Raw genomic sequence first — 25348 nt, 5'->3', positions numbered from 1 at the left:
CTGTGTAAAACCTTGTTTTATCTTCATTGGGAGCATAAATACCCACTATCAAAATGTTTGTACCCTGTAAAGTAATTTCAACCCCCACAAATCTACCACTATCATCCAGTAATACCAATTTAGGAAGCAATTGTGGGTTAATGTAAAGAATAACTCCATTTTTTTTTTTTTGGTCCAGCTGAAATAAATTCTTCACCCAAATTTTTACAAATCAAATATTTGGAATCTTTCTTCTTAATATGAGTTTCTTGTAAACAAATTATATCCAATTTTAATTTTTTCAAATAATGAAACACTTTCTTTCTCTTCTGCGCCGTGTTGGCTCCATTTATATTCCAAGTTAGATATTTGTAATCCATCTTTAAGCGTGTATTTTAAAATGTGCCTGATGCTCCTTTTAATCCATCATCTTCCTTCCCCTCCTCTGCATATCCTTGTTGACTTTGTTTCCCAGGAATTATATCCATATCTTTGAGTTTATCTTCTTCCATATCTTTTGAAGCTTTTCTCAAGAAGTCCCTTGCTTTTTGAACAGTATTCAATCTATATTTCTGTAGTCTGAATGTAAAGATCACTCCTTCTGGAACATCCCATCTAAATTGAATTTTGCATTGCTTAAGTTTTTCTGTAAGGAAAGCATATTCTTTTCTCTTACGTAGAAGTCTAATAGGAATTTCTTTCATCACCAATATTTCCTTACCATCAATTTTAAAGGTATTTTTAAAGTGTTGCTGTAATACCATATCTCTGGTCGTCTTCTTTATAAAATGAACAAGCACATCTCTTGGAATTTTTTTCATTGTTGCATATCTGGAATTAATTCTATAAACTTTGTCTATTTCAAATTCCATCCGATCTTCATTCAAATCCAGAAATTTTACTAAAGCATTAACAATTTTATCTCTGATGTCTTCACCTGTTTCCTCAGGGATTGCACGGAATCTCAAACAATGCTCTTTATTTCTCATTTCAGTCAGAGCCAAATAGTCCAAGTTTTTTTCTAATTCCAGATTTAATATATCTGTTCTATTCTCCAAGATTTGTACCTTTTCTTTAGTATTTTTTGCATCCTCCTTTATTTGCCCAATTGTCCCTTTAATCTCATCCACTTGTGTTTTAATATAGTCTTTTATATCTATCAATTCAGTTTTCATTTCCTGTTTTATATCATTAATCCCTTCCATTATTTTTTGAAACATATCTGGGGGTATAGCCCCTTCCTGTGGGTCAATAGAACCTCTTCGCTCCTGGGCCCTAGTTGCTTTTTTAGTTGTCATTTTCAAAAGAAGCCTTTAATTTCTGATATTAACCACTGTTCCAAAACCTAGAGGCAGTCTATTTCTTTTTCTTTTTTCCTCCACCAACAAAAGAGTTAATATTCCAGGCCTGTTATTATAGTCCAGCCAGCACAACACAGTTCTTATCTACGTCCAAGAATGCAAAACAATCCTGGTTCCCAGTACAGCCAACACCAAGCGATTAGTAACATATACGAACAGCAGATTCGTCCAAAAAAAAATAGTCCAAGGAGAAAAACAGTCCAAAATATATTTCCATCAAATAATAATTACCTCTCATCCGTTTTTAAACTTTAAAGCTCCAAATTCAGGCCAGCTTTTTGTCGTAAAAAAATATATATAAGTTGTTTACATTTTCTTTCTTCCTTAATTATATTTAAAAGAGAAAAAGTATGACTCACCCAGGTTTCTCAGTTGCTGATTCGTAAACAAATCCCTTTTACTGTAGTAATTTAAGCCAAATGATAAGATTTAGACAGAAGTAGGCTCGCTGGTTAAGGACGTTTTTTTTAGAAGGAAAAAAAACGCTTTGCTTTATCCCAGTACAGCTTGCATGGAAATCCTGACTCCGTCTTCAGCCGATCGGCATGCCTTCTTATCTCAGGGATTTCCTGATCAATTCCAGCCGCCGACAGCTCAACGAAGTCTTGTGGAAAATCTGATCGGTTCTCCTATACCTTGGAGAACATTTAAGCCAGTCAAAGTTTCCTTTTAACTGGCTTTTAACCTGAAAAAAGCTTCCTCTGAGGCAGAGATCTCTCAGAGACAGTCACCAGCTGAGCACTCACTTCCGGGAAGTCCACCTCTCTCCTTCCCCTATTGATCAACTGATAGGATGACAACCAACTAACCATTTTTTGTCATTCTTACTAACTGATGAATAAATCATTTTTAACACATTTACATGCTGCAAAACAAAGCTGGGTTTTTAAAGACTCTGAAGGAAAGAGAATGTTTCTCTTAATTGTGTGATAATCACTAAACCATACATTAATACTTTTAGAGACCTATGTAATAAATGGGTTTGAGTAATAACTGCTGGACAACTTTAGGTCTCTCTTAAATGTCTCGAATCCCACTCCCCATAGTATTCCCTCCTTCTACTCGTCAGTCCTAGTCATCCCGTCCCTCAACCCAAGCAAAACAAGACCTAAAATAAATGAAACTAATTCAATATAGACAAAAGCAATGATGCAGACTGTGAATTTGCACAAACTGTTATTTGATTCAAATTTGTATTTCTGTATGCAGCCACATTACTGAGTGATTCTCTGGAGTCATGCTGCTATACATAGCAGTAACAAGAATTTTTTTTAGTTATCACTCACATCATCTGATTCCCTGATGAGTTCTGTGTCTTCCACTTGCACCACAGCATCAGCACCACAGGGTATTGGAGCACCAGTTGTAACTCGCATTACCTGACCAGGCATTACAGTCTGAGTTGGCTGAAAAATATATGGGAATGTCAAGTTATTTTTTAAAAACAGAACTTGCAAAGCCTTGAAAGACCCTAAACGTTTCAGAAATAACTTGGAATGCTAAAAAAAGCATTTTATTACAGATATCTTATTTTCTTACCAAATTTTCATTAGCCCTATTCACATTCTGGTCAAAGGATACGGATTCAGTAGTGAGATGGCAGGATCATTCTTGCCCACCCCAACCTTCCTTGTTGATGTACATTGAACATACTGTATAACTGATGCATGCACCTAGAATCCAATGCACATTGGTCCAACACCACTTTTTATTTGGCAAAACGGGGGGTGGATATCCATAATCAGGCCTAAGCACATCAGACTTTGAATCTTTATCAGCTATGTGTTACAACCAATATAAGAAGTGTGACAGGTTGGGAAGTAGCTATTCCACTGCTGCTCTACTATGCACCAGTTCTACATGCATTTTCTAATATGTGATGAGGCCTTATTACATTCACATGGGCTCTGGAGTAATGACAGCCTACAATACTCTAGAAAAAACAAAACAGAATGTTAAAATGAAGAACCTGATGTTATTTTATCTGAAGACTAATAAGAACCTGGCAGATTCAATGAGGGCATGGTAATTGGGCAACAACTGAGATATTTAAGTAAAACATTACTTTTCAAATCAATCATGCACAAACAGTAAATGATATCACTTATGCATGTTTTCTGCATACTGAAATAAATACAGTGCAAAGGATCATATGAACATGTGAACAATCAATACATTATTTTATGAAAACAATAGAAAGTTCCAAGATGTTTGTCTTCTGTGTTGTCACAAGATGTGGGTTCCTATCATCACCTGACATTATTTATTTATTTATTTAATTTCATTTATGAATTACTTCCCAAAATGATATACCGTACAATAAAAACATATATAATTGACATATACAAAAACAGTTTAAACAAACTGCATAAATAAAAATAATGTAAACAATTTAAAACAACAACAGCACATATAGGAAATAAATTCAAATCCATACAGATTCGCTAATAGGCAAAAAAACCTGCCGTTTTAAGAACATACCTATAGCAAACAGATATTTCTATCAAACTTTAAAAAGCAGAGAAATTGGGCAGCTATAGTGAATGCACCAGGGGAGCACGAGACCTGACTTCCTCTCTGAGATATTGTATTGCCCTACAAATTTGTAAAACTGCAAACACCATTTGGGTTGGACTTTCACAGTCCAATCCACGCCTGTGTAGTTTGGAAGAATTTGGTAACATGTGCCTCTGATCATATGGTGAGTCGTGGCAACACCTGCCATCTCCAATGATGGAGAGTTACATTTTTGTATGTTTGTTGGTGTTCTTACTTTGCTTCTTTCCTGTGTTACTACTGTTTCTACAGAGAATCTAATGTAGAAAATGATATTTCTCTCATTATTCATCCTAGAAATCTGAGTCAAATTTATTTTAATTAATTTCAAAGCCTTTTCATTGGTCAATGTCATATGATTGTGTTTCAAACTGGAGGTTATGCTTTATTTCTATCTTGGGTGCATTAACAGTTGAATCTGAAACTGCAGTTTGATGTAAAATCAGACTGATTACAATATGTTGCTCCTGAAGCAATTACTTTAACTGTTGGAAAAAACAAACTTGGCCTGCCCAAGATGTATATTTTCAGCCTGCTATGCTCTAAATTCTCCACTTAAGGAAAGGTGGGCATGGTCAATTAAAAACATAGAGCACACCTAGAATTTTACGAGAATATATTTCACCTCCCACTGTTTTATCTTTTGCAAACTGAGACACTCCTCATGTCCATTGGAAATTATTCTGCATAACAGTCAGTGCCATTATTCCACAGTTGTTTTTGGAGCTTTTTTTTAGTGTTGCGGTGTAGCTGTACTTCGCATATTCACAGAAACTTATATGAAACTACTCTCAAATTAGAAAGTAAATCAAACATATTTAATGCTACTATCTGAACTATATCAACTGATTTAATATTGTTGCTTCCTCTCTGCTAAAACAAGATCAGTACAGCACAAGCCTCGTTTCTGTCTTTTGGGTTGATTGCAGGTGTTGCCACCACTCACCATATGCTCAGAGGCACATGTTACCAAATTCTTCCAAGCTACACAGCAAGTGGATTGGACTGTGATGAAAGATCAACCCAAATTGTGTTTGTATTTTGACAACTTTGTAGGGCAGTCCAGTATCTCAGAGAAGAGGTCAGGTCTCCTGCTCCCCTGGTGCATTCACTACAGCTGCCCAATTTCTCTGCTTTTTAAAGTTTGATAGAAATATCTGTGGGCTTTAGGTACGTTCTTAAACCGCAAGATTTTTTGCCTATTAGTGAATTTCTCTGCTTTTTAATCCTGGAGGTAAGAAATGGGATCCTGTGCAAGTTTGCTGAGAATGGATTGATCATTTGCATGCTTAGTGAATTCAGTGGGATTTACTCCCCTGGAATCATGCCTAGGAAAGGTGAAACTGACCACAGGGGATGGGAGGAGGCGGATGGGAGCAGGCAGCAGAAAGAGGACAGGTTTGATCATTTGCATGTTTATTTAGTTAAGTGGGATTTACCCCTGTGCAATCATGCTTAGGATAGGTAAAACTAACCATGGGGAGGGAGGCCTGGAGTGGGCAGGGGAGGAGGAAGAAGGAAGAGGGGAGGAGGAAGGGAGAGGGATGGGGAAGGAGGGAAAGGCAGGTCTGATTATTTGCATGCTTATTGAGTTCAGTGGGATTTACTTCCGTGCAATCATGACTAGGATAGGTAAAACTGACCATGGGGGAGGAGGAGGAGGGGAAAGTAGAGGGAAGGAGGAAGGGGGGAGAGGAGAGCAGAAGGAGGGGGAGGGAGGGGAATTGGAAGGGGAGGGGTGAAGGAAGGGGCAAAAGGAAGGTGATGGGAGGGAGGAGGAGGGGAGGGCAAGGAAAACACTGTGAACATTGTGAAAAGGAAAACATTGTGAACAGTATCATTGCTTTTCAGCATTTCCCTCACTTTTTTATTCTACAGTAGGCACATGTAGCCTCCCACCCACATTTAAACCAAACATAACATAAGAAGAGCCTGCTGGATCAGGCCAGTTGAGGTCCTGTCAAGGCAGTTCCTCCAGACTAACACCAGATCAAAGACCACCTTTGTCAGTTCAGGCAAGGACACTGCTGGGCTGAGCAGTACTCCAGCAGAACACCTAATCTGTCCCGACCGCCTAGCTCAAGATACAAACACTCAAAACTGGAATCTAACCAGACAGGAAGCCTGGAGAGATGGCATTCTTATAGATCATAGCAATTCCACCTTCCTAGCTTCCAAGCTTATGTTGGTGCTGAATTGAGTAACCAAATGGACAACTCACCCACCCAAGTTTTACAAGCAAGATGAGCTTAATCCAAATAATGGTTTGTTGTTGTCTTGTTATGGACTGATCTGTCATTTAGCAACAACCTGAACAAGGCTAAGGGCAGGCAAGCAGAGCAACTAGGGACACAAATGTTGGGGAAAGGCCAGACAGACCACCTGATCCCTCACCTCGCTCATCTGACACACAGTCTGCAATGTAACTCCCCCAACCAGTAACAAATAAGAACATAAGAAGAGCTTGCTGGATCAGGCCAGTGGCCCATTTAGTCCAGCATCTTGTTCTCACAGTGGCCAACCAGGTGCCTGGGGGAAGCCCGCAAGCAGGACCTGAGTGCAAGAACACTCTCCCCTCCTGAGGCTTCCGGCAACTGGTTTTCAGAAGCATACTGCCTCTGACTAGGGTGGCAGAGCACGGCCATCATGGCTAGTAGCCATTGATAGCCCTGTCCTCCATGAATTGGTCTAATCTTCTTTTAAAGCCATCCAAGCTGGTGGCCATTACTGCATCTTGTGGGAGCAAATTCCATAGTTTAACTATGCGCTGAGTAAAGAAGTACTTCCTTTTGTCTGTCCTGAATCTTCCAACATTCAGCTTCTTTGAATGTCCACGAGTTCTAGTATTATGAGAGAGGGAGAAGAACTTTTCTCTATCCACTTTCTCAATGCCATGCATAATGTTATACACTTCTATCACGTCTCCTCTGACCCGCTTTTTCTCTAAACTAAAAAGCCCCAAATGCTGCAACCTTTCCTCGTAAGGGAGTCGCTCCATCCCCTTGATCATTCTGGTTGCCCTCTTCTGAACCTTTTCCAACTCTATAATATCCTTTTTGAGATGAGGCGACCAGAACTGTACACAGTATTCCAAATGCGGCCGCACCATAGATTTATACAACGGCATTATGATATCGGCTGTTTTATTTTCAATACCTTTCCTAATTATCGCTAGCATGGAATTTGCCTTTTTCACAGCTGCCGCACACTGGGTCGACATTTTCATCGTGCTGTCCACTACAACCCCGAGGTCTCTCTCCTGGTCGGTCACCGCCAGTTCAGACCCCATGAGCGTATATGTGAAATTAAGAATTTTTGCTCCAATATGCATAATTTTACACTTGTTTATATTGAATTGCATTTGCCATTTTTCCGCCCATTCACTCAGTTTGGAGAGGTCTTTTTGGAGCTCTTCGCAATCCCTTTTTGTTTTAACAACCCTGAACAATTTAGTGTCATCAGCAAACTTGGCCACTTCACTGCTCACTCCTAATTCTAGGTCATTAATGAACAAGTTGAAAAGTACAGGTCCCAATACCGATCCTTGAGGGACTCCACTTTCTACAGCCCTCCATTGGGAGAACTGTCCGTTTATTCCTACTCTCTGCTTTCTGCTTCTTAACCAATTCCTTATCCACAAGAGGACCTCTCCTCTTATTCCATGACTGCTAAGCTTCCTCAGAAGCCTTTGGTGAGGTACCTTGTCAAACGCTTTTTGAAAGTCTAAGTACACTATGTCCACTGGATCACCTCTATCTATATGCTTGTTGACACTCTCAAAGAATTCTGATAGGTTACTGAGCCAGGACTTTCCCTTGCAGAAGCCATGCTGGCTCTGCTTCAGCAAGGCTTGTTCTTCTATGTGCTTAGTTAATCTAGCTTTAATAATACTTTCTACCAGTTTTCCAGGGACAGAAGTTAAGCTAACTGGCCTGTAATTTCCGGGATCCCCTCTGGATCCCTTTTTGAAGATTGGCGTTACATTTGCCACTTTCAAAGCTGTCCCTGGCCACATCCACACGAGACCTTACTTTCACTTTACACAGTCATGGCTTCTCCCAAAGGATCCTGGGAAGTGTAGTTACTGAAGGGTGCTGGGAGTTGCTAGGAGAGGCTGTTCCCCTCACAAAGCTTCAATCAGAGCAGCTGATTATTAAACCACTCTGGCCACTGGAGCTCTGTCAGGGGAATAGGAGTCTCCTCTCAGCACCCTTCACAAGCTATAATTCCCAGGATTCTTTGGGGGAAGCCATGACTGTCTAAAGTGAAATAAATGTCTGGTGTGGCCCCCTGATTAGCCAAACCAAGCAGCTGCGAATCTGGCTTTTAGAACACTGACAGTTGGTTTCTACTGAGCATGCCTGACATTATCATTGAGTTCAATGCTAAATTTCTTAAATTAATTAAAAATCAGGTAGGCATTTTTTAAACTGTTAAACTGCAGAAGATGAAGGTAAGAGTATGGGACAAGGTCAGTAATAGGATTACAGGTATTTTGTGAACATGGCTGATTTTTAATTAATTTCAACAAATGATGATAACTCTGACATAAAAAAGTCCAAAAGGGTTCTGTTCCCCCCCCTCTTTTTACACTTTGAACTCTTGATTCTCTCTGTTTTGTGTATGGGCATGAACATTTACAGGGTTGTTAAGCAAGAATTTCTGAGTTCAGGACTATAGGTTTTGTAAGGTTTTTGTTTTGAAATAAGCTTATGGGAAGCATCAGAATGGCATGGTTTTGTTAATTTAACATTCCTGAATGCGAAAAATCCATGCTGACTATAGTATACAGCCACTCTCATGGCTGTATAATACCAAACAGGATAAAGGTGTTCATTTAGAAGGCTTGTTGAAAGAGGAATGTCTTTAGCAGGTATCGAAAAGACTATACAGAAGGCATCTGATATAAAATGGAAGAGACAGAGGGTAGATGTCACCACACTAAAGGCTTGATTCTGACATCACATGGAATGGACCTCTGGATATTATGGTAGCTTTTGGATGCCTATCCTATGATTTTTTGGATATCCTGGTCTCCAGCTGTATAAGGCTTTGCACACCAACACTAACACTTTGAACCTAGCCTGGTAGCTAATTGGCAGCCAGTGGCTGACATGCTCTACAAAGTAGGCTGTGTATAGAATAATCCAAATTATTTATATATCTGTTTTTTAAAGCAGTGATTGAAACATGTACATTTTATTATACTAGAAAAAAGCTGTTAAATAGAAAATGAAAATGAAAATATATTGCACTCACTTGTTCACCAGCTTGGGATTCCCCAATGATGAAACGATCCCCAGGTCCATCAGCAGCTATAAGATAATACAGTAGGAAGATCATTGCAATTGTTGGTTAAACAGACATTAATAGGATTATTACTAGTAGTCTTGTAACCCTTCTTCTTAAACTTATATGTCCATTCAACTAAGTTCTACTCAGAGTAGATCCACTGAAATTAATGAACCTGTCAGTCACATCTATTAACTTCAATGAGTCTACTCTGAGTAGGGCTAGCATTGAACATCACCCTAGGCTATTATGAATTTTATGGATTTTTTTAACAAGAGTTTATTAAGTTATTCCACATCCCCCCCCTTTAATGATTGACACATCATTTGTAGCATGGTCTTTTCAAAGTGGATCTGGGTTGAGAAAACACTGAGAGCAGGGGATTCACAAGAAAGACCCAGGATGCAGTGAAGGGAACTGCACTGGGAGAGGAAGTTGGCAAAAATACGGTGAAAACTGCCTCTGCCTGATTTTTGCCAATTCTACCCTCCCACTGCAGCCTCAATCATATCCCGGACACTTCCTAAGAATTGGGGCTTCAAAGGAAAAGATCTCCTGAAGTCACTATGATGTCATGTGATTGACAGGTGGGGGCGCCCTCCCAACTGTCAACTTTGGCCTTCCAGTGGTTGGGAAAATGAAGATCTGGCTCTCTGGCCAAAAAAGGTTCCCTAGCCCTTGATATAGCCATGGAGCTAAATTAACAGCTGGCTATTAATAAGGAATTCTGATCTTATTTTTTCATGCTATACAATATATGAAGAACAGTGCCTAATATGAGGGCCCAACCTTAAATCATATTTTGAAACTGTGCCCCAAATATCACACAGACATTGCCTGCACTTATATACCTACACAAAGGCAAGCACCTTCAATTATCCTAGGAAACTCAGATTTTTCATAAATATTCAGGAGAACATGCACGTTTTATGTGTTCACTCCTCTGGGTTATGTTATTGAGAAAGATCACAGCCAGAGACAGGAAGTCATTCTGTTTCTCAAGCTGAGCAAGACAGCAGTAATTAAAATTTTAAGTATATGAGAACATGCTACTAGTCACCATTCCAAAATCATGGAGGGAATTTTAAAGCAGCCCAGATTACAAAGAAAGATAGGAACTCTTTACATGCATAGATCATATCGGACAACTACACCAGAGCTAACACTCCAAACTAGAACTGAGTGCTACTCTACAGCAGTATATTGATTAATCTACCAATGATAAACAGAGAGGCAATCCTCTTACATGCATTTAGGTCTTGTTGATTATGCAGCATCTAATACATCACAGTCTACAGGAATGTTAAATAGTAGTAGACAATGTAAGCTTGTGGAACTGTGCAGACCAATAAATCACATTTTTTATTTCTCTTAGAAAACTAGAATGGAATAATTAACTGGAGGTGTTGAATTTAGCTACCACATATTTTTAAATCTTCCATTAGATGAACTCCTATAGAGATGAGAAAGTGTACCATGGGCTGATGCCACAGGTCCATGGGTTCTTACAAAGAGCCAGCTAACAGATTCCTACTTGTTTTCTGGCTAATACATGAAAAAACTAAAACCAAATAACTTAATATGTCAGTTCTGTGCCTTAACACACAGTATTAGATGAAGCAATACTAGAAACTTTCAGGAGCACTCCATTTTTTCTTTGTGTCCAAACAAATGCAAGTATCTGTTTTACATATTTGTATGGCGATACCTATTATCCAGAGGGATATAATGTCATTTTTCAAAAGCCATGTTTTCTGTAAAGTTGGTTACTGTCAACAAGACCTGAATGATGATCTCTCTCTCTCCTCTCTCTTGTAGGGTACTTCTTCAAGTATTTAGTAGATGGTTTTCAACTCTGGCTCTAAATCTACATTTTTTAGATGTTTGAAATTGCATGGTACAAAAAGAAACAGTGGAGCTGTAGCCTCAGTTTTGTTATTAAGCTTAGGAGTAAAGTCCAGAGTAGAGGCTATGCCCTGTTCTGCACAGGATGCACCAGACAGCAATCAAGAGACATTTTTTTCAGTGTACATGGACACAACATATTTCTCTTCCAAAGCTTTTTGCGCTAAAATAACCTGGAACCCCCTTGTCTAAAGTATTGTTGCAGGGTCATATTAACATAACATTAGAAAGGAAACACTCTCTGACGAGTCTAGCTAAACAGATCTGAAGGATTATAGAGTCCACAAATGCCTCTGGACATTTCTTACACTTTTAAATCCTAACTGCTAGTGCCAAGAAAGAAAGAAAAAACAAAGGCAGAAGGATTGTAACACTAAATAATTAAACCTATAACTGATGTATTTACAATATCATGGACACATTATTTTAAGCACAATTATATATGAAAAGGATGAAAATGAAGGGGGGGAATCTGTCCTATTTTTAAGTACCTTAGTCATTCAAAAAATGAATCTTCTACAGAACAACAGGAGCAGGATATTTATTTATTATTAAGTGTCTTTGTATCCTACCCTTCATCAAAGATCCCAGCGCGGGTACTAACAGTACAAACAGATCAACCATAACCAACGATAAAAGAAATAAAACCACATAAATCCAATCATACCTACTGCAGCAGTGACTAACCACTCACAAGTGCCTGGGTAAACCAGGTGTGGCCTTGCCTGGCATAAAAATGCCTATAGTGTTGATGCCAGACATACCTTGGGGGGGGGGACATTCAGAAGTTGGGACTCCATCGAGAAGGCTATATCTCATCTCCCTGGTGGTGGGATGAGACCCCCTCCCCCCCAATCTAAAGTCATGGGCAGGCTGGCACAGGGAAGGGTGTTCCTTCAGATAGCCGGGACTCAAGTTATCTAAACCTTTGTCAGCACCAAAACCTTATATTCTGCTTGGAAATGAATCTGCAACCAATGTAGATATTTTAGAATTGGTGATACATAATCCCTTGCCACTGTCCCTGTCAGTATCCTGGCAACCGTATTTTGTATCAGTTGTAGCTTCCTGATCATTTTTAAGTGTAGCCCAAGGTATAATGCATTACAATAATCCAAATGTGTGGCTACGAGAGGGTGGTTCACCATGACTGGATTAGCTCTGTCCTGGAACAGTCATAGCTGGTGCATAAGTGAAGTCTGGAAAAAAGCACTCTGTGTCACTGAGAACACCTGGACCTCAAATGACAAAGCTTGAACAACGAATACCCTCTGACTACATACCTGCTCTTTCAAGGAGTGCAACCCATTCAAAACAGGCTGCCTACCCAATTTCTAGACCCAAGAACCATTCACCTAAAAGCCCTCCATCTTGTCAGGATTCAGACTCTGTTTATTGCCCTCATCCAACCCATTACTGCTTCCAGGAATTGATCCAGCACCTCCTGAGCCTCACCTGACTCAGATGACAAGGAGAAATAGTCTCTCCTCCCCCACTGGATTTATATGAACATGGCTGAACAAGATGAAAATCTGTTACTGCCATGGGGTCGAGCACTCTCTGGAACTGATCCTGCAGGCAGGAGTGGAACCACCAACAGTGCTTCCAACTTCAGGCCATAGACTCAATCCAGTACCATACCATGGTTGATGGTATCAAAAGCTTCTGAAAGGTCCAGGAGAATAAACAAGAATCACACTCTCCTTGTCCCTCTCCTGGCAAAAGTCATCCATCAGGGTAACCCAGTGTGTTTCAGTGCCAAACCTGTGCCTGAAGCCAGATTGAAATGGGTCAAGATAATCCACTTCCTCCAAGTGCTCCTGAAGCTGGCCAGCCACCATTCTTGAGAACCTTGCCCAAAAGGAGGATATTTGCAACTGGGTGGTAGTTATCAAAAATATCTAGATATAATAAAGGTTTTTTAAGGCATGGATGCACCACCACCACTTTCAAGGTGGTACTATTGTCCCCATCAAAGAGGCACTGATTATTACCTGGATCCCTCCAATCACCCCCTCTGGCTAAATGTCAAAAGCCATGAACAAAAGCCTCAAACAGGTTCAGTGGAGGGAAACAAGGATGATTAGGGCACTGGAAACAAAGTCCTATGAGGAGAGACTGAAAAAACTGGGCATGTTTAGCCTTGAGAAGAGAAGACTGAGGGGAGATATGATAGTACTCTTCAAGTACTTGAAAGGTTGTCACACAGAGGTGGGCCAGGATTTCTTCTCAATCACCCCAGAGTGCAGGACATGGAATAATGTGCTCAAATTACAGGAAGCCAGATTTCAGTTGAACATCAGGAAAAACCTCCTAACTGTTAGAGCGGTATGACAATGGAACCAATGCCTAGGGAGGTGGTGGGCTCTCCAACTCTGGGGGCCTTCAAGAGGCAATTGGACAGCCACCTGTTAGGCATGCTTAAACTTGGATTCCTGCATTGATGACCTTATAGATACTTTCCAACTCTACCTTCTATGATTCTATGAAGGACAAGGGTTGAGCACACACATTGTCAGCTGGGCCATTCATAGTGCTTTGTCCACATCATCAGGTGCAACAATATTATCCAGCAAAATGTGAGTTGATGGTGCCCTTGGCATCTCAAAGTGTTTTGTACATTGGCAACAGCAGGCCCAATTTTAACAACCCTTTCACTACCTGAAATAGCTCTGTTGGACAGCTACAGCAAAATAAGTTGTTGTTTTTTGCTGCTGCCACTGCCACATGGTAGGCATGATGTGATCTCACCAGTGTTTGATCACATTCAATACAAGACTTGCACCAGCTTTGCTCAAGTTTGGCTTGCTTCATTGTCTGCAACTTCCGAGAATATCAGAGGGCTGAACATGCCTCAAACAGGGGGAACTTGGAAGTGATTGTGCTGACTGTCCTCTCCATCTCATTCAGTTCCACAGAGAAGCCAGGGCCACAAAGGAGCATAAGTCATATTACTTGGAAACTCCCCATAAGCATTCAGGAATACATCAGATTTCATTAGTCTACAGGGGTTGATGATCTTCACCAGTCTCCCACTCTCACAGAGGGAAACTGTCACTGTCAGTCCAAATGGTCTGACCATGACAATAGGGTTAACCCGCTCCCCCAATTTCTGACCATCTCCCTGCCTGGTAGCAAAGACTAGATCCAACATATGACCTGCAAAATGCATTGGGACAGTAATGTACTGAGGCAGCCCCATTGTTGTCATAGTAGCTATGAAGTCCTCAGCCAGACCTCCTAAATCAGCCTCAGTGTAGATGGTTCAGCTGATCACCCTGGAGAGCACCTCCATAAGCTTGGGTAGAGCTATTGATGGATAGTACACCAGCTACAGTACTGTCCTGATACAATGCTTCAGATCCCATCCCTGAGTGGAGAACTCTCCTGGCAAGGGCAATGAAATCCCTATGGGCAACAGTAACCCTTTCTTCCTGACCATCCAGCCTAAACTGGTGCTGTCCCAAGTACCCAGGTGGTCAGAGCTATACAAGATCAACATCACACAGCCCTTCCTACCAGATGTCAGTAATGCACACCAGGCTGGCCTCCTTATCCACCATGAGATCATGGATGATCAAAGTCTTATTGGTGTTTGACAACAACACCAGTAGGTGGGAGGGCTGACTGACAGGACAACCCACATTCTGCTGGTTGGGGGAAAGGCCAGAACAGGGGACAACTCTCAGATATCTCTTACCTTCTCCCCACCTTGGATGCCAATGCATAAAGTTTTCAAAAAACAAAGCTTGAAGTCTCAAATAAAGTTACTTTTAAAGATTCATAAAAAACAATATTTTAGGATGATTTGGGTTACTTTTGCAATTAACTTGAACCAATTTCATGTGTGCCCCCTTCCCCTTGAGCACCACTGACCTTGGAAAAGTAAGGATGAACTACTCCATATGTAAGCAAACCACTTACTGAAAAGCTGAACTTCAAAAACATCATTTCATGGTCAAACTCACGAGCATTTACCTCTGACAGCATAGCCATCTTTTACTGAAGCTGGGAAGGGTGGTAGGTTGTCTTTTGCATAAACTTCTTGGGCAAGGACTCTGCCCATTCCATCTAATATGAGAGACATAAAATCCTTGTTAGCAAATCCAGACTTCAGAATTAGTTCATATGTGCAAATACGTCTCATAAAACAGGAGTGGAGAATGTGTGGTCCTCCAGATGTTGCTGGACTCCAAATCCCATTAGTCTTAGCCAGCGTGGCCAATGGTCAAGGATGATGTCCATCCAGCAATATCTGGAGGGCCACAGTTTCCTGCCAAAAAGGAAGCTTTCAATTTCTGTCAAGCTAATAAGCAATTAGAGAAATTCATCCCAGAACAGAGGTAAAAGGTTAGGTTCAGCCAGCAATTTACATTAAGATTACTATGGAGACATTGAACTAAATGTACAATATTGAGAGCAAGGGTAGATAACAGAACAGGAAATACCTCAGCCTCTTATTTATTTATTATCTATTTGTCCCATTCTTTATTCAAGGACTTGAGGGTGGTGAACAAACCTCCCCTCGCTGTATTTTATCTTCAAAAGCTATGAAGTGTGTTAGGCTAAGAAATGCCCTGAATGCCATTTAAAAACCTTTAAACATGTAAAAACCTACTCAGAAAAGAGAATATTGAATATGAGATGCTGTTGTTAGGTTGTGACCAGAACAGCAACATTCATGATGTGGATTTCTCCCCCTTTTTCAATGGGTTTAGGTAATTTAGTAGTAATATTCCTAGTGGTTCTTCTAGAACTTCTAAAACCAGTTTGGTGAATTAAGAGCCCTGCTAGATTAAATCAATGATCCATCTAATTGGGAAACCCACAAGTAGAGTGTGAAGGCAATAGCCCACTCCTGCTGTTGCTCCCCAGCAGCAGGCACTCCCGAGATACAACACTTCTGAATTTAGAGGTACTGCCATATAAATAAGAAAAAATTGTGAAAGAAAATTACAGGAGGAATAATAATGCAATAATAATGATTTAGATCTAAAGGTATTATTGCATGAGAGGAAAGCATTTCTGCTTGTACAAGGGGAGGTATTCCTCTCCACCCCCATTCAGTGGTACAGTACACTTTGCAAAAGGTTCACTTTTAATATATTGCATTTCTAGTTAAAGGGATTAGGATTAAGGTCTCCATAAGGCTGTTACTGCTTTATGTAGATCCCATATGGGGAATCGATGCTGACTTGGAGGAAATGACAGCATGGTTCCACAAAGGAAACATTTGAGGTAATGGTTTCCTAGGGGCTTGCCTGGATCTTTGAACAGTATAGAAGATAAGGAAGACACTTAACATTTCAAAGTATTTGGTTTCAGGCCCATGGATAGAAAAGAAAGGACTTCTGAAATCCTGGCCTTCTTGGCACAACAATGTGAGAAGACTTTGCATGTACTTTGATATAAATGAATAGTAGAAGGACGTCTGGAAGCCAACATAGTGTTGGTCACTGAAGGAGAGAAGCCTGCCTTGATGAAGCATTTTTGTAAATGCTCCAAAGATGGAGGTTGAACCAAGCTGGGTTGGGGTGAAGAAACTGTCCCTGAGACAGAAGATCTGGCCATGGAGGAAGTGGCCTGGAAGGAGACACTGTGTTATGGGCCCCATAAAGAACTCCTGGCAAAGTAAGCAGAAAGATGAGGACTGGAATCCTCAGCTCTAGTGTCTACAGAGGGAGGGAGCTGGGACTGGGGAAGACTTCAGTAGTCTGGTCAGCAACAGCTCCACGCCTGAGCTGCTGGATGCTATCAAAGAGACAGAGCTAACCAAGCCTCCTCCCACACCTCCAGAACCCACCAGTCCTCCTAAGCTGCCCCCAGCACTGCCTCCAGAGAGGGAGAAACAGCCGGTGAGACCAGAGGAGGTGACTGGGGAAGAACTGGGTGATGTCACAGAATCATAGAATAATAGAGTTGAAAGGGGCCTGTAACGCCACTGAGTCCAACTCCTTGCTTAAAGCATACCTATCTAGCTGCCTCTTGAATGCAGAAGAAGGGAGGAAGAAGTGTGTGTGTGCTTTGAAAACTCAATTCCAGTTGAAGGCCATGCCTGAGGGTCTCCAGGACCCAATGATCTGGCCTGCCTTCTGCCTGAGAAGTCTTCCCACCATCAGTGGGGTGGCATCAGAACCTATATCTGTTGTTTCTGGACTGGTTGGAAGGAGCAAACTTGTTGGAGTATTGTTGTTGACCTCTAGAACTGAAGTGCTGTCTGTTTCAGGAGGGCTGAGAGGCCCAAAGATCTCTGCCCCCCCACCCAGTGAAGTGAAAGTGCTTATTAGAAAAGTAAGGGAGATGAGAGCTTCTGGTGGGACGTCTGTACTCCTTCATCCAAAGAGAGGGCAAAGACTTCTTTTTATCTTTAGATTCTACTAAGGCATCCTGAAGGACAGCACCACCAAATAGTTTGACCACAAAGGGCTCCAAGGCCAAGTTAGAATGGGAAGGAGCACCCACATCCCAGGAGTATAGCCAAGAGATGCTTCTAGAAAAGACATCTGCTGCCAGTGAGTGAGTAAAGAACTAGACAGCATTAACTGAAGCATCAGCTACAAAAGCCACCACTTTAGATATTTTTTTTAACAAAGTCTTATGTAGGTGTGTGGGATCCTTTTGAGGGTCATCAAGGAAATTCTCTAGCCACAGAAGAGAAGCCCTGGTGAAGACCAATGCAGAGGAAGCCACACACAGAGAAAGTGCAGAAGCCTCATTAGAGAGTGTGAGGCCCACATCCAATTTACATTCCATGGGATCCTTAAGCTGCACTTCATAGTCCTTAGGGTGAAGGGCTCAATGAGCCAATCCCACTACAGGAGCACCAATTAAGGGAGCCTTGAGCTAATCCATGATAGACTGCTCCAGCACATAGTGCTTGTTGACAATAACAACTGGTTTTTTTGTATTTAAGTGGGCAATCCAACTCAACCTGAATTTCTTTAGGAAATAAAGCAAGTAACTTAAACAGGGCTGCCAAGCGTGAGACTTCCCTCCTCCTCAAACAATTCCTCTTCATCCCTGAGACCTGTGCACCGGGCACTGCAAGGTTAAAGAGGCCCACACCCCATGTCCTCTGAAGTCTGAATCCTCAATGCCAAAAAATGCCATAGAGGAGGAAGGAACTGCTTTCTCAAGAAGCCCCATGGTAGAGAAGGTCTGAGCGAGAGGCTAAATGGGTCTGAAGAAGCTGTTCTTGCTGTAGTGCCCACCATTGCAGAGCCCACCAACCCACCTGAGGAAGATGGGTTGGGGCTGACTGCTCTTGTTGCTGCTTCAACATTCACAGGCACCACTGTGAGGGCTTGCAACTTGTGGGGCTAATAAGTTGTTGAGTGGAAAAAGACATTTGGTCTTACTGTAAAACGGTTTTCTCTGTGCATGTCAAAAGATGATTTCAGATGGGGTAGCTAGCTCCACCTAGCGGATGAAAGCAGAAGAGTGCTAATGAATTTTTTTACAAGGACTTCCTGCTCTGCGCAGCTCCTTACTTCAGTTCTTGATAACAAGCCAACCAACAAGGAGAAAAAACAATAGGAACCACAGAAATGAAACAGTAGACAACAGCACTTATACACTCTCTGCTGTAGGCCTATGCTGAAACAGTGATGGCAGCCCAGCTCTCCTAGGGAGTGGCCCTCAGATCAACTTTTGACACGCACAGAGAAAACCATTTTACAGTAAGACCCAATGTCTTTTCTCCTGTGCATGGAAAAGATGATCTCAGGTGGGGCATACCAAAGCTGACTCTTGCAGGGTGGGAATATTGTTGGACTGAGTATACTACTGATCTGGGAGAACATGGTGTAGCACTCTCCTCCCAAAGGCTTCCTCTGTAGAGGCATACGTGTTAATCTTATAGTGCTTAATAAATGTATTAGGAGTGGCCCATGTAGCTGCTCTACAAATCTCTACGAGAGATGCATTGTGTGAGAACACTGCCGATGTGGCTGCTGCTCTTATTGAGTGGGCCACTATCCTGGCCAGCCAGGCTAACAGTAGTGAGGCATAGGCCAGTGTGATATATGGTTTGATCCACCTAGCGAGTGTGGATAAGGAAACCTTCTTCCCTAATGATGCTGGGTGAAAGGACACAAATAAACTATCTGTCTGACGTAGGTGTTTTGTTTTAGAAATATATACTTTCAGGGCTCTTCACACGTCCAGCAAATGCCACACTTTCTCTGTGGGGTGAGCAGGATTAGGACAAAAGGAAGGGAGCACCAGCTCTTGCTGACAGTGGAAGGTAGACAGTACCTTAGGGCAAAAGGAAGGGACAGTATGTAGGATTACTCTAACACACAGAAATTCTTGTCCACAGAAAGGGCATTCAACTTAGACACTCTACGGGCCGAAGTAATGGCCACAAGAAAAAAGACCTGAAAGAATAGGAGGCATAGAGAAATTTGACTTAGAGGTTCAAATGGGGGCTTTTGTTGGGTAACGATGGATCGTAGGAGGTGCTGATGCTGTTGCCCCCTGAAAAAAACACTTTTGGAATGGGTGAGATCCCAGCGGTTTCTCAGGAGATGTAGACAGAACCGCCGAAAGGGCTAAAGCCTGATATCCAAGAGTGTTTGGTATAAGACCCAAAGATAAACCATCCTGTAGGAAGCAGAGGATCTCATTGATCCCTGCTTTCCTTAGAATTAGACCCTTCTTTTGCAACCATGCCGAGAAGGCCTTCCATGATTCAAAGTGTTGGTTTTGACCTATAAAGCCTTACACGGCGCGGGTCCGCAATACCTGGTGGAACACCTCTCCCGATATGAACCTACCCGTACACTACGTGCAACATCGAAGGCCCTCCTCCGGGTACCGACTCATAAAGAGGCCCGGAGGATGACAACAAGAACTAGGGCCTTCTCAGTGGTGGCCCCCGAACTATGGAATAGTCTTCCCGACGAGGTGCGCCTGGCGTCAACTTTGTTATCCTTTCGGCGCCAGGTTAAAACCTTCCTCTTTTCCCAGGCATTTTAACATATTTTAGCATATTTTAGCACATTCTGGTATTCTAAATTTAAATTGTGTAATATGTTTTTGCTCTGGGGAATTTTTGTGGTATGTTTGTATTTACTATGTGATTTTGTTATATTACTGTATTTTTATATTTATGTTGTACACCGCCCAGAGAGCCGTTGGCTGTGGGCGGTATAGAAATTGAATAAAATAAATAAATAAAATAGTTAAGAGGCATCACCTCTAAACCTCCAGACATGAAGCGCCAACTACCCTGGGTCTGTGTGTCAAAGCTGTCCCTGTGGCAATAGGTCTTCTCTGAGGGGAATTTGCCAAGGAGGATCGAATGATAGATCGATGAGTTCTGGGAACCAGGGTCTGCTTGGCCACCAAGGGGCCATCAGTAGAACTGTCGCCCTTTCGGCTTGGATCTTTTGGAGTACTCTGGGAATGATTGGAAGTGGTGGGAAGGTGTAGAGTTGTCCTTGAGGCCACTGGGACATCACAGCATCTATGCCTTCCGCCTCTGGCGTCACGTATCTGGAAAAGAACCTTTTTACTGGGAGGTTGAGGTGGGTGGCAAATAGGTCCACTTTGACTCTGCCAAAGCATTTCGCTATTTCCTGAAAAACTATCGGGTGGAGTTTCCATTCTCCCTGATGTACCTTCTGTCTGCTAAGCCATTCTGCTTGCAGTTGTCTTCCCCCTTGAGGTATTCTGTGAGGATCGAGTCCACGTGTGTTTCTGCCCACTGAAAAAGGAGGGCAGCTTCGTTCTGTAGTTGGGGGGAGCATGTGCCTCCCTGACAGTTCAAATGAGATTTGGCTGATACGTTGCCTGTCTGACCTCCACAAAGTGCCTCAGGGCCAGCTGACTGCATGAAGCTCCAGGAGATTGATTGGAAGGGCGGACTCCTGTGATGATCACGTCCCTTGTATCATCTGACCGTCGCAAATGGCTCCCCAGCCTGTTAGGCTGGCGTCTGAAGTGATCAGGGTCCGTGGAAGATCCTGGAATGGTACTCCCTTTAGTAGATTGGGTTCGTGCATGGCAGGGAGTGACGGACCCTGGCCACAATGTCGCTTTCAAAAAGTAGTAGTGCCCACTGGAGTGGTGATGTGTCCATGGGGTAGTTTGATAGGTTGAGATCATCAACCTAGATACCTGCCAGATGCATAAGATCCACCGATGGCGAAGTTAGAAGTTGTGTTACAGCTGTAATTATCTTGTCCATTCTGTCTTGTGCCAACACTGACCCCCTGCTGCGAGTCTATGGTGGCCCCCAAATGTATTATGGAGCGGGCTGGACAAAGCTGGCTTTTGGTTTGGTTGGCAAGGAAGCCGTGATCCTTCAGGCATGCTAGGATGATGTGCAAATCTTCCCAAGCCTTGTGGAGGAAGGCAGACTGGATCAGGAAGTTGTCTAGGTAAGGAAAGACAAGGACCCCCTGCATCCTGAGGTGTGCCACCAGAGCAACCACGATCTTTGTGAATACTCTGGGGGAAGATGCCAGACCAAAGGGCATGGTCCTGTACTGGAAGTGATCCTCCCCCACCAGAGGTAACGTCTATGAGGGGTAAAAACAGGGACATGCAGATAGGCCTCCTTCAGATCAATAGATGAGAGGACATCTCCCTTTCTCAATGCCTCCCTGATTGACAGCAAGGACTCCATGCAGAACCTGCAGTATTTTCTGTACTGATTTAAGCTCTTCAAATGCCTGAATGATCCGTCTTTTTTCGTGATGGTGAAGAATATAGAGTAGTTTCCTGAAAACATCTCACCTTTTGGGACAGGTTCTATTGCCGCAATATGCAAGAGGTGGGCAATCGCTTGTAGGGTCTTTTCCTGTTTGTCTGGAGACATTAAGAGGGGGGATGGGATGAATCTGGTTGGAGGGCGGGAGGTGAATTCCAGCCTCAATCCGTATCGGAGGGTGTGCAGTACCCATTGGTCCGAAGATGTGTCCCTCCAGCGGTGGGTGAAGTGTTGGAGGTATCCTCCCACCTGAGGGGCACTGGCATCAGAATTAATGCTTATTCCTTTGAGACTGGGTTCCAAATCCCAATCTATTGGGGAAATGTTGTTGGCCTTTAGTCTGGGTACACGCCTCAGCCACCTCATGCCTGCAGGTAGAGGAGTGGGCTATGGCTGCCTCCGGCTGGAGTTCCATAGAATATAAAGGCCCTAGGGTCTGCTTAGGTAATGGCGGCGGCGCAATGTCCATTCTGAGGGGAGGTGGGAGTGGCTTAGGCTTCTTTGGTGGATTTTCCAATTTGCATGTTGCTTTCCCCATGGAAGCAAACCACGCTGTGGGTCTTACAGGGGCTGAGGGCCACAATAACAGCTATGCCTTGTGCTGGTGTGTTGTTGGGGGGGGTGAGGCAGACTGTGCTTCCCATGTGGCTGGTGGATCCCACTGAGGCCTTCTGCAGGTGAGGGGATGCAAGAGGAGGTGTTAGGAGATCGACGTCCTGGGCAGCATGCTCAAATAGGCACCCCTGCTCACGCAGGGAATCTGAGGAGGCCGCTTGGATGTTTACCGCTAAGGTAGCTCAGACACTCAGAGATAACGAGGCTAGTGTGTGTGTGTGGCTGCTGGAGCCACCGAAGAAGAACAAGCTGGTGTCGAAGAAGGGGGAGGCCCGTTTCACTGTCGGCTTAGCGCCGTCGCAAAGTCTTGGGGGGGGAGAACTTAAAACTAAAAACTTTTTTTAAAAAACAACAACACAAGGACGGAATACAGTAAAGGAAAAAAAACCACAAACACACAGTAGACAGACATAAAACTATACAGGCCTGAACCTCAGAGCAGAGAGAAATCAACCGTTCTTGGTGGAAGGCAGAAGATAACTGAAGTAAGGAGCTGCGCAGAGCAGCAAGTCCTTGTAAAAAAAATTCATTAGCATTCTTCTGCCTTCAACCGCTAGGTGGAGCTAGCTACCCCACCTGAGATCATACTTTCCATGCACAGGAGAATGGAAGGCTTTCCTGCAGCTTTTCTCATAGTGGAACCTGAAGATCCAGAGGCAGGGCTTGCAGTAAACGAAGGGAATGGTTTTTTTTCTTTAAAAATGGGAAGAAACACTAGGCAACAAGAAGGGACAGGGAAACAGGAGGGCTAGAAAATGTATAGAGAGGAAAGCAGAGAAAAATACACAGGCTTGAACACGAGTAACGCAGAGGCTCAGAATGCAACCACTTAGGTAAGACAGAAATCGCAAAATGGATTCTAAGGGGAGGGGACCTGCAGAAGCTTCTCTGATTAGAACTGTGATTTCTGTTTTCAACCACTAGGAGGCACCTATCTCCCACCTGATGTCATCAATATGCGCAAGAGAAAGTCCTATCTCCAAGCAGCAGCTCTCATGTTAAGTCCAGTTTTTGTTTCAGAGGGGGAGCATCCTGGTGGAGGCAGGAAATTAAGCTAAGCTCTACCTTCTTAGATCGATGGGAGGAGTAATAAATCTCAGGATGTCTCCCTTCAAGGGCCAAACTAGATGTGATGTTAAATGTCTTAGCATTTAACATGCATGTTTAAAAAAATGCAAATAGCATCCTTGAGCAGGGGTGATAATTATCAGGATCACAGGAGGCTTGGAAGAATTTAATATTTTCTCCCTTGCTGTGGTGAAGGAAATCCCTCCTCTGAAGTAGTGATTTGCATTAGGATTTCCTTCAGTTTAATTTCACACCGATATCTGTTTACAAATTATACAAGCTACAAAATGTTAATAACAAGAAATGCCCAGTTAGTATTTGCTTATCTTTAACCCCTTAGACCAGCCTTTCCCAACTAGTGGGCCACCAGATGTTGTTGGACCACAATTCCCATCTTTCCTGACCATTGGCAATGCTGGCTGAGGCTGATGGGAGTTGTGGTCCAACAACATCTGGTGGCCCACTAGTTGGGAAAGGCTGCCTTAGACAATTTATGCTAGAAAATATATATTTTTGTTTTAAATCACTGTGTGCCGTTAGTGTATAACATAAGATCCCCCCCGCTATCATCACAGAACACCTGTGACTCCTTTTCACAAATGTTTAGAGATGGTTCACTCAATATAATTACTGTTTATGTTAGTAATACTGACCTTCCCTCACTATGTACTCATGTGGAGAAACTTAGTATGTTAACTGGAAGTTCAGCACATCAAAACGGATTATTTTTGACGATAATCGCCATAAACCAATTAACACACCAGGTTTTTCCACAATGTGTATCCAGGAAAAATCAGGATTGCTTGCACAGATTATTATTATTAACTGGCTCAAGTTTTCAAAATTCAACACTAGATAGTATAGCTGATTTCTCTAAATAACGTTTTCAGGCCTTGGCAACAATTCTGGTTCATCTCTGCCACGTAAGTCACTAGTTTGTTTCACTGACTGACACTGGCCATATGGCAGTATCATATAGTTGTTATGAAAGATGTACTTTTTCATTAGCCAAGATATGCATTCCCAATATTTTCAGCCTTTTGTCTTTATGACATGAATCTCTAAGTATAACAGAGTCACCTGTGAATCAGAAGTCCCTGGATCAAATTGCACTTTTGTCATGAATTCACTAAGTGAATTCTAGTCTTAGACAAGCCTTTCTCTTGGATTTAGCATCCCCATATACAAGATGAGGATAATAACACATTCATTGCAACTAAATAACTGTTGTAAAAATTATTGAGACAGTGGTCTTTGCATGTAATGCTTAGCTATTATTTGACCACAGTATTATTATATTGTCAGGAACCCTGCGCTGTGGTTTAATCATGGTTTGTTTTGTTGGTTTATAAACCTTGGTTTATTGTTGATTTAGGGTTATGTGTGAACCCAGGCCTCGTATATGAAGTGTACTGAATACCCTAAAGAGCTATGTAATACACAAAAAGAAACTAAATGAAAATTCAACAATCCTCTGCTTTCTTACTTTCTGGATGTCTGAGGTTATATGAAATACCTCGATAATTTATTATTTCTGTTCCAAGCACTGGGGTCATCTCCAGCACTGTAATGAAGGCTTTGTCCATAGATGTTAATGGAAATGGAGACATACGGTGCCTTCTTGCCACCTTTGTAATGTCTACGGCACTATGACCTGCAAAAGATGAATAAGAACATTAGGGAAAAAATCCCTGGTCTTTTTTTGGAAAGATACTATTATAATATAAATAGGTTCTTCCTCCCATCCCAATAATAATTGCTTGCCAACAATATGGCAAACAAAAATCCTATTCATGCATTACTCTCATATAGGGCTTAAGTACGCGAAGCGGGAAGCAAGGTTGAACTTTTAGCC

General features: G+C 42.3%; 1 protein-coding gene across 16 annotated transcripts in view; it reads right to left on the bottom strand.

The window, feature by feature from the left end:
* Window positions 1-25348, bottom strand: part of GPHN (gephyrin) — a 476088-nt gene that overhangs the window by 33401 nt on the left and 417339 nt on the right. For 8 of the 16 annotated variants that reach the window (XM_061611035.1, XM_061611028.1, XM_061611032.1 and 5 more), the window contains 4 exons: window positions 24980-25147; window positions 15072-15164; window positions 9156-9211; window positions 2627-2746 (listed from right to left, as the gene is read on the bottom strand). In XM_061611035.1, the coding sequence (XP_061467019.1) occupies window positions 2627-2746; window positions 9156-9211; window positions 15072-15164; window positions 24980-25147 (437 nt within the window). The remainder of the gene's footprint in view (window positions 1-2626; window positions 2747-9155; window positions 9212-15071; window positions 15165-24979; window positions 25148-25348) is intronic. The other 8 variants (XM_061611037.1, XM_061611030.1, XM_061611040.1 and 5 more) reach the window with 1 other exon arrangement.

Source organism: Rhineura floridana, chromosome 2 (assembly GCF_030035675.1).
Source record: "Rhineura floridana isolate rRhiFlo1 chromosome 2, rRhiFlo1.hap2, whole genome shotgun sequence".
NCBI lineage: Eukaryota > Metazoa > Chordata > Lepidosauria > Squamata > Rhineuridae > Rhineura > Rhineura floridana.
The sequence above is the reverse complement of the archived record's forward strand: the minus strand, read 5'-3'. Positions and strand labels throughout refer to the sequence as shown.